At 39.9% G+C, this 10,714-nt stretch overlaps 1 protein-coding gene across 1 annotated transcript in view; it reads right to left on the reverse strand.

Moving 5' to 3' along the window:
* Positions 1 to 553: 553 nt before the first annotated feature.
* Positions 554 to 10,714, reverse strand: part of rai2 (retinoic acid induced 2) — a 22,439-nt gene continuing 12,278 nt past the window's right edge. The window contains exon 2 of the mRNA XM_015390771.1: positions 554 to 3,130. Within this exon, the coding sequence (XP_015246257.1) occupies positions 1,503 to 3,122 (1,620 nt within the window). The 5' untranslated portion in view covers positions 3,123 to 3,130 and the 3' untranslated portion in view covers positions 554 to 1,502. The remainder of the gene's footprint in view (positions 3,131 to 10,714) is intronic.

Here is a 10,714-nt window from a genome sequence, read left to right on the forward strand (position 1 = left end):
AAATAGATCGATACCGCGTCAATATATCAACATATAAAAATATGGCGACATTTCGATGACATATAGCAATATTTCATTAGTAAAAAAGATTGATATGGTGTTTTTAAATGGCAATATATCAGCATATGAAGATATTGGGATATTTTAATGTATCAATATTTTTTCCCTCGTCTTTAGAAGTTTTTAAGTCTGTAAAAAAGAAGTTTTTGAGGAAGAAGAAGAAGTAGTATTTTTTATTGTTTTTAAGACTTTAGAAACTCAGAAGCTGATCAAATATCGGGTTAAATATCGGTGGGGTGGCCGATGTCCGATATTCAGTTTTAAGGCCGATACCGATAGGGGGCCGATTATATCGTACATCCCTATCAAAAATATCTATAACAAGCTCACTGCGACACACTGCTGCGGCCCTTCAGGTGGGAGAATCTGTCAACTGGACTCCAAGCTTGGAGAGGTTGTCAAAAAGCTGCAGCAGAAAGGAAGCGATAAGGAATTCTGTTTACAGATTTTCACAAACCTTGGAGGACAGACAGTCAAGTAGCAGACGGTGCTCCAGTCAAATGAGTCTAAAAATGAGCTTTTAATTTGAAACTCGCTGTTGTTAAACTAACACATATTCCCCTGTAAACCCCCTCCCACGGTCAGGGAAGCTGAGACTTCTGAAGGCCACACCTCTCAGATTCTTAATCATCATAAATCCCAAAACTACTGAACGTATTTTTCTTTCACTTTACAGCTTTGCTCCGTTTTGTGTTGCTCAATCATGGTTTTAAACTGAAAAAAAGGAAAATTTAAGGTGTTTGAAAACATGCAAATCAGTAAAAAGAGAAGCTGTTTGAATGTGAAAACAATTACTAAAGCTTTTGCACTAAAACAGAAAGGTGTTTTTTTTTTTTTTTAGCTTTTTTTAAATGTCAGCTGTTGGCGAGATTAGCTTGACGACTTTATGACTCCGGTCTTTGCCAAACCATCATTAGCCTGTCATGCTAAACCCAAACCAATCCCGGCTCCAGTGAGCTTCAATGCCAGTGGGAATTTCCAGTGACATGTTTAAACAGTCTTGGTCACGTCACCAAAGTAGACAGAGATTGAGGTTTTCAGTGCACTTATATGAAAATGTACTTGTTGAAAGAAAGGAGGAGTGGAAACCCAGCATCTTCGCTGTAACTTAAAGTCAAACATGGGGTTGTTTGAGTTTATGTGACATGATATTAAATCGATGTCTCGTGCTTAATGAGATGCCAAAAACAGTGAGTGAAGCTGCCTTAGACAACACGTTTCTGTTTAATATGACGACGAAGGCTCACGGATAGCTAAAAAAAAACACAGCAGTTCAGAGAAAGATCAACCTTTCCTCTTCACACTCAGAGCCAGCGCTGCTCTCAGAAAAATGTTTGATTCTCAGTGCAGAACGCCCCACATGGGACGGTCATATTATACTATCTGGGGAGATTTCAGAGAGCCATACAGCCATTAATCCCCCCCCCCTCTGGTGAGCACTCTCACTTCCTGGGCAGCAACGCTGCGAGTCTCTGCTTCTTAATTGGAAGGAAGTGAATCTCCTGGGAGCTGACCTTCTTTAGCTTGATGGCTCTGTTTTTAGTGACCTTTTTATGAGGGTTGTTGGGGTCTTGCTCCCCGTGAGACGATGACGGCATCCCATAGAGCTGCTGCAGCGAGGCCGCCTGGCTGCCGTCCCGTTTGATGGAGAAGTTCTTGGTTGAGACTCCTGATAGACCTTTGATTTTCCCACAGAGGATGGCGGGAATGGCATCTTTAACTGAGACGATGACCTTGGCCGTCTGCGACGTGCTCACTATCTCCAGGTTTCCGGCTCCGCTGAGAGAGGCCTCTTGGCCCAGAGAGCTGGAACTAGCCACGCCGGTGTCCACCAGCCACTTGTGTTGCCGGCTGAACTCCAGCGAGGTCAGGCTGCCCAGGAGTTTGGAATCTAAAGCTGGAGAGCATTGGACACCCAGGGACAAAGCAGCGCTGGGCGCACCCTGGCCTGACTCTAAGGATACTTTCCTTTCTGACTGAACACAGGTTTTCCTCACGCCAGGCACAGACAGGTCGAGAACGTTTTCCTGGTGAGGACTGGGGTATTCCTGTTTCGGTTCGATCGGACACGCCTTGACAGAGAGGTCCAGAACCTGTCCCTCCTCTAAAGGCAGCGAGGTCAGGGGCGCGTTCGGTGGCTGGGAATGAGAAACGCACTTCCTTGAAGACAAAGAGGGAGAGGTAGTATCTCTGGGTGACGTCTGAGTGCTTTTACTCACAGTGCAAACTGGTTTTGGCTGGCTCCCTTTTGAGTCCTCACTTGGAGCAACCGGGATGGGGATGGGGAGGGGGACGGGCAGAGGCACTGGGAGGGGAATGATCACAGGATAGGGGACTAAGAGCGTGGCAGGAGGAACTAGAGGAGCCAAAGGGGAGGTGTAGGGGGGTGTGAGAGGAGGGAGGGGGAAAAAGGCAGAGCCTGGGGACTGACAGGAGGATGATCCTGCCTGGGGAGGGAAGAGATCCTGCAGAATAGCTGCAAAAGCTGGATTCTGCAGAAGAGACAACAGGTTCTCTTCCTGCGTTTGTCCTGCCCCCTTCGGGTCAAGAGCCGGAGGTAAAGCAAACGTCAGAGGGTTCTGACAAAGGTTCTGCAGGGGTAACTGCGTACAGGGGGGGGGCTGAGGGATCACAGAGGGACTCATGTGCTGTAGGACCTGCTGGTCCAGAACCAGAGGGAGAGAAACCGGGCTTTGGCTCGCTATCAAGAACGGTGCTGCGCCTATTTGTCCCAGCGGAGGCGCCGCTGCTCCGGCCATCTGGAGGTGGATGGGCAGCATCAGCGGACTCTCTCCCAGACACACCGGGTGGAGGACAGTGGTGGCCACCTTCAAGGCCACGCCTCCAGGAGGCTCAGCGGCGGGACCCACCGCTGACGGCGAAGGGTCGTCTATGTGGTTAGACATCCCTGCTTTGGTCGGGCTGCTCTCACACGGGTCAGCGATGAGGGGGCTTTCTCCGTCTTCCACTTTACTGACGACCTCCCCTCCTCGCTCCTCAGCGCTGCACGTGTCATTCTGCGGCTCGGCTGCATCAAGACGCACGTCATCGTTGCCTTCCATGATTCAGTCTGAAAAGTTGATAAGAGATCATGAGGTTAGTTTGAGGTTAAGACCTTTATTCCACTGTTAGTCCAGTGTAGAATCTTCTCCACAATAGGAGACGCACCAGGCATCAAATACAACAGCTGACCTTTTTGCTTTCACCTAAATATAAAGTGTGGAATTAAAGTTTAGTGACTGTTGGGAAAATATTCACTAAGCGGATAAAAGATCAAATAGAAAAAATAAAATCCAACATGATATCGAGGCAGAGAAGGAAAAATAGCATCTCTGAAGCTGCACTCAGTTTAGATACAATACTCATCTACTGATTCAGGAACAAAAAAATTTTTCCACCAAACAAAGAATTTGGTACAAAGTCTAACTTTCTGCCTTCATCTCTAATCCAAATCTTATATATCTACATTTCCTCTCAGTAACTTTTGTATAAATATCTCTTAGGCATCGCTGCTGCCTCCATCTCCCATCTGTTGTTATTTTGTTTGATTTGTTAATAAATGTTGTTGTTTTTTTTAAACTGAGACTTGTGTATTTTTTTTTTCACTGTGTCATTTTTATCATCTAAAAGGAGGAAGAAAAAGGAAGGCTCTGCTCCAAAAATCAGCAGCTCATATCACTGATCGGTTATACTGATGTTAAAGTAATCAGCATCAGCCTTCAAAAACCTGTATTTCTCTCTACCTATGACCAAATAATAAATGTATATATATATTTTTTTTTACACCCGAACAAGGTTTGGATCCGACGCCAATTGAATGTTTGAGCCTGTTTCTTTTTCAGAAATGTACGGATCATTTAAACAGTCCGGTTTCCAGCTACAGACAAACTCAGAGCCATTATCTAAACTTAGGGTGAGCCATTTTAATCCGATGCAACCCAGGGATCATCCTCTCCCTAATATAAGGCAGTAACATTGGATTGGAAACATACCCTCAGTATCATGCTTCCGCCACTATGTTTAATAGTGTTGACTCTTCTTCATGTATCTCCAGTAACCTTTTTACTTTAAGCTTTTGCAGCTTCTTTTTGTATCTCTGCTTCTGTCTCCTTGAACCCCAGTCGGCCTCAGCAGATGGCCGCTCACACTGAGCCTGGTTCTGCTGGGGGTTTCTTCCTGTTCAAAGGGAGTTTTTCCTCTCCACTGTCGCTACAAGCATGCTTAGTGACTGCATTCAAGTCAATGAGTTGACGTAATCAACTGGTTTTCCTTAGATAGAAAACTTTGAATCAATCTGACTGGATGATCTGGTGAACTATAAAGTGCCTTGAGATGACGTGTTGTGAATTGGGGCTATAGAAATAAACTGAATTGAATTGAAATTAGGAATATATTTGCTGATGCTAATTAAATTAAATTAAAGCAAAAACAATCTTGAGTTTTAATATGAAAAAACATTGATTTTATTCCATTTTATCCTCTGCACTAACAAGCTGTTTGACTCCAGGCTTTCACTGCTGAGGACTTTCCTCCTGCAGGGAAAAGTGTTTCCATTTAGCTTTAACATGCAAGGATCTGTGCACCTCGCTCTTATCTACTGTATGGGGCTGCACACTTATTTTACGCATATAACTGCCCCCTAAACTAAAAAAGTGACAAGATTGTTAAAAAAAAAAAACTGTTTAAAAAAAAAATAAAAGTGTAGCCCCTGAGGGATTTGATAATAACATTTGTTAAAATAATTTAGGGCTGGACGATATGACCAAAACTTATATCCCGATAATTTTGGTTGATTCAAAATAATTTGACATTGACGTGAACAAAATGAGTTTCAGAAAGACTTTAAATCTGTCTAAAATAAACAAGTGCATCATGGCAGTTGCTTCATGCACTTGTTTATGTCTATTTTTAATCAGAAATTGTTTTGATTTATTCATATTATACTGTAATTTATATTGATACTGATGTAGCCCATTCCTAAAATTACAGTTATATAGCATATGTCACATATGTTGAGGTAGAACCATCAAAGTCCATTGTCATGATATATTTGCCTCACCGTTAACCGGGACTCTGATGCTTCAGTGGATTTCATTTGGAGGCTCCAGCCTTGATGGTTAATGATTTCAACCAAGGAGGCCATAAAAAGTCAACTGAATCAAACCTGCAAACAGTTTTGCCTTCCAGTGGGAGAGCGACGCCAAAAGATCACAAACCGGTTTTAGAAAGGATACAGCAGGATAACATTATATTCCTGGAATGGCCTTGACATCACTGTATGGAAAAAAGCGGACAGTCTGTGGCAGGAAACCAATTCATTTCAATAAACTTGACCAACACTCCGGAGAATGGTGATCAGATTTCAACAAAGGCCGGGAAATTAATTGCATTCGCAATATAATCTTTGCGGCAGATTCAACAGGACTGCCGCGATGATGGAGAGAGGTCGTTATGATTTAGTTTACTGACTATTTGACCATGTCATTTATTTGCGAAACAAAGGAATGTTTGGTTGAAATATTTGCCAAAATATTAGATTTAAATGGAATTTTGTAAGTCAGTGATATATTTGACCTGAAGGATGGGTTTTAATGCCCTCAGTGTCCAAACCTGATGTTTACCTGTAGAAACCGAGATGCAAAAACTCCCCCTACACTGCAAAAAAATTTAATCTAAGTAAGTTTATTTTTCTTTAAAAAAAGAGCATTTCTTTCTTGAATTAAGCAGTTAAGTGATACACTTGGCCAATGGAATAAGGCAATTTACATCTAAAATAAGAAAAAACAATTGCGTTGTCTTATTCCAAGTGGATATTATCTAATTATCTCATTTTAAGAGTAAAAATACTCATTCCATTGGCAAATCTTATTATTTACTTCCTTCAATTATGCTAAATACACAAATTTTAAGACATTTTTACTCGTTTCTACATCGTTTTTGCAGTGTAAGTGGCATTTGTAGAAAAATAAGGCTCAGGCTGTACACTTTAACTATCACAATAATCAACAACTGTCTTACATTAAACAGTTTCTTTCTGGATATTCCTTTATTTCTGTAGGAATGAATTTCTATGTTTCACCCCTTTTAAGTTTAATTTCTACCTAGTTAGAGAAATGCAAGCTAAATTCAAACTTGTACATCAAATTCTTCTAGTTTAAGGTTTGCAGAATTATTGCTTTTTGGGACAATCGAATAACATTTAAGCATAAAATGCACGTGACATTTTGACACGATAAAAGTTCCACAAAGCGATACATCGCAGCACACCGGGCAGATCCTGCAGGATTAAAGAATTTGCAGCTACATAGCTGGATGTTTTTCTTCAATGGGAGGTCTAACAACTCAGAAATTTTTTCCTAATTTTGTTGCATGCAAAGAACACGTTAAGAAAATCCAGAAATGGCACGAAATTTTTATACTAAAAAAAAGTTTTGTCATTTTTTTTCATATTTTATTAAAAATCTTTTTAGATAAAATATTTTCATGTTTTTTTTTTTGTGCCATTTTTGTTTTTTTTTAATGTGGAGCTGATCAGGTCCAGCTGCAGCAGAGCATCCTAAAACATGACATTTCCGCCCTCATGCAGCAGCCAGGAAACTCATATCCTGGAACGGCGTATTAAATTTAGTTTTTTTTAGAGAGCAAAGGTTCGCTCCTGGTAAAGTTCACACTTAGATTACATTTTAGACTACAAAATGCCTTCATTTGGCATCTTATAAATTGCTTTCTGGCAAAACTTTTTGGTAAACCGGTCCTTGGCATCATCAGTTATTTTCAAAGTTCTCCCCTTGAAGTGGAACGGCTGATTTCAAATGCAGAACTCTCTAAATCCATGAAATGACTCTTTAGGTTTTCTCACTTCAACAGTCAGGAGAAAACCAAACTGATTATCTTTGGTTTAAACGGGCTGAATTAACATGAGCGAGCAAGCTCAATTTTTTTTGCCATTTTAATGTGAACAAATGTGAGAATTGCCTTAATTTATCCTCATAAAAAAACTCTTTATATGTCCAGAAAAGTTCATTTTTTGTGATGAAAATGTACTTCCTGGATGCCTGAATTGTATATGATGTCTAACCCAGAGGATATGGCAGACATTGACAGTGTCCATTAGGAGTGGGTATTGGCAAAGAAGTCATGATTCAATTCGAATCACGATTCACATGCCACGATGCGATTCTATCACAATGCATAACGATACTTGAAATATTGCGATGCATCGTGATGCATTGCGATATTTTCCCTGAACACTGTAAGAAAAAGATACAGCCATTACCAGTGGCTGACTGGCTGGGTATGATCTGGATCGTGTCTTCAATTGATACATAACTGAAAGCAACTGAATTCATACATAGCTGTATTTATTGAAATTACTTTTGGAGGTTTTGCCATGAAAACAAATACTGGACAGAAATATTACTATTACTGGCGTGGACACACTGACAAAAAGATCTTAGGATTCAGCAAACTTAAAATAACAAAATAAGGATAATCAGTGCCGTTTACATGGCCTCAGTGGTCCTTTTGCAAATTACGTGCATCATATCAATTTCATTTTCACCTTCTTTGTTTTTAAAGCCCAAATGCATCCAAGCGGGGCGAATTTTCTCAGTCTCCTCCATATTTTGTTTACGAATGACTCGTCTCAGTATCCCGCGGCCGGACATGCTTGTGACACAAAGCAGCAGGCGTCAACACATCCGCAGCGACATCTGCTGGACTGGAAGTTGTATTCCACTTGGTTTGGCTGATGTGCGCCAACCATTAATGTATTTTATGTGTTCATTTTTTTTGTTTTTTAATAATCGATTCTTGTCTTCAAGAATCGATGCAGTAGATCACAATAATTAGAATCACGATGCATCGATATGACGATTATTTTGCACACCCTTAGTGTCCATGGAGGCTTCTGTGCTTATGATTTAAATAGTTTTCTATGAATTTTACAATTTTAGGTGGATTTTTGAAAGCTTTTAATTTACTTAGTGTGTTGCACAGTTCATAGATCAATAGAACAATAACAAGGATTAATTCCAACCTATTATATTTGCATTATCTTCCATAATTCTAGGTGTCACAACTTCGCCTTGATGGCAGAATCTCAGAGTAAAAATAACTCCTCTCCCCTTTAGTTAAACCCAAATTAGTTACTAATAAAAACTCAGCAGATTATTTGAGGAAAATTTTTAAAACATTTTGTTCTATTTTAAGCAAGTAATTAAAAGCAGAATGCAAAACCAGAATACAAAAAGAAAACCAATTGCAGTTGTAAAACATGATGACAAACCATGCATTGGATGGGGTGGTGCGCATGCAGTACTCCTTATCAGGAAGAAACCCGTCCACTGGAGTTAAAATATTTACTAAAGGAAAACCTGATCCAGGTTCAATCAATACTTCTATCCGTCATTCTGAGCCCATACATTCTAGTAGCTGCTGCGTTTTAACTCTCTAATCCCACTGTGTGAGTTTTGTCCTCCTTACTAAATGACACCGCTCTGGAACACATGTCCAGCCTGCACCCGCCCTCATCCCCCGCCCCTCTGTGATAATAAAACGTCCCCTGGGTGCTCAGAGAGATGATCCCTCCAATAACAGCAGAGTCAATTATTCATACAGACGGGAGCAAACGGGGTAACGTTCTGCTCTGGAGGGGAAAGTTTAATGTTTCTAAAACATACCAACATATGCAGTACCCTGCTGGTGAATGAATCAGGTACATGGCTCCACGCAGTTTCAATTTTCATATAAAACCGTGACACCTCTCTTCCTCTGAGCTGCTTCCATGTAGTGTCGTGTTGCCTCGATGAGCAGAGAGGATATTTCCCTCAGGCTGCGTTTATATTGTTCTGCAGCGTAGATGAGACACTGTAATAAGGCTCTGATGGATTACTCTGAGAGCAGGCGGTCGCTCGGTCATCTTGTCCTGCATTCATGCATGAAAAGCATGCTCTAACAGAACCCAATAAAAGCATATCAGCACTCTGTTTATGTTCTCCCTCCCATCATAGGGGAATTCTTTTATTTGTTTTATTGGGATTTCTATGTGACAGACCAACATGATCTATAAACCAACTGTGAAGTTAACCAAAGAACAAAACATTCATAGGATATCGGCCCTCCTTTACTCTGAAACTCCTGAGTTAAAGCAACCAAATCCTCTCAGAAGTCATCAAATGAGTTCACATCATCTTCCTCTCAGATCGGTTTACCAACCAAAGCAAAGATAACAGGATACAAAGTTAGTTTCTGTTTAGCTTTCCTTCCATGACCCATCATTAATTATTTACAGGTGAAAGATCATGTGATGCAAAAGAAGGATTTTATCATATCTAACAGCGAAGACAGGGTTTGGCACCTCATAATGATTAGCACAGTTAAGCGCTGCAACTAATGATTATTTTGCAAATCGAATGAATTGATTAATAATAACAAAAGGTTCTTAAAAAAGACTTTTAATGAAACTAAACAAGGTGGAAATAAAACTTTTCCACATGAGGAGTCCTGGATAGAGCATATTGAAATAAAAAAAAAGTTTTTAAGGCTCTTAAAACCCACCTCATTTTGGGTAATTGTCGCCTATTTTGCATACCTAAATGGAAAAGCAAATAACTTAGGAACTGTGAGCCCAAATTATATATTCAATATAATGATAATGATATAATCATTTGAAAACACCCTCCAGTTTCTGAATATATAAATTGGGTGAGTAGAACACAGACCAAGCTGCATCAGTTCAAACATGACTCAAAGTTGTTGTTTTTTTTTATTCTCAAAAATGATAGGTCTTTTTTGAACAGCAGTAATAAAGACATGCTTGAAAAAAGGCAGGTCTCATTGTATTAAGTTTGCTCTACATCATTTTAACCACAAATGCAGAACATTTCAGACCTCTAGCTACAACAGTTCCAGAGCTGTGGGGCTTTGAACTTTTGGTTTCACCAGCGTCTCCAAACCTCTCCAAATGTGCCAAATTGTGCTTTTACTATGCTTTGCTTTACTATTTGACCCATATAATAACACTGAAGCATTTTGATGGCCACAAAAAATTTATGGCAAGTATTATCCACTTTTTTCAGAATCAGTGTATATAACAAAATGTTAAATTTTTACACCTATATTAACATAACAGCCGCAGCTGTCTGTGTCTCTCTAACACAAGCCTGTAATGCAGTGCCCCTTTAAATAAACAAGGGCACATTTTGGCTCGTTTGAAATCTTATATCATTAGCTACAAAGCCCAACAACCCACGTGGTTTTAACCAATAACAGCAGAAAATTATGAGGCGTAATATCAGGCGTCACTGGCTGACAGGAAGTGAAACGAAAGTGAACCAGAGGTGAGATTTCAGGGATTATATCTCGCTGGAATCCCGTCATAGAAATATGCAGACACTTGTGTCTTTTAGATAAGTAAAAAATGTAAAAAATCATACCAAACATCGCAGGCTAACAACCGAGGAAATAAGTATTAGAAAGTAAATATTAGACTTAGACAGATTTTATTTGTTATTTCATTTACACCAGTGTAAAACAAAAAGAAATTTCGTTTGGAACAGCTCTCTGGACACTTTAATCTTTTTTTAAAAGTGCAGCCTTGAAAAATAGTAAAGAAAAAAAAATAAAGAAAAAATAATATATACATATACATATA

The sequence above is a fragment of the Cyprinodon variegatus genome, unplaced genomic scaffold, assembly GCF_000732505.1.
Source record: "Cyprinodon variegatus isolate N-32 unplaced genomic scaffold, C_variegatus-1.0 Scaffold512, whole genome shotgun sequence".
Taxonomy (NCBI): Eukaryota; Metazoa; Chordata; class Actinopteri; order Cyprinodontiformes; family Cyprinodontidae; genus Cyprinodon; species Cyprinodon variegatus.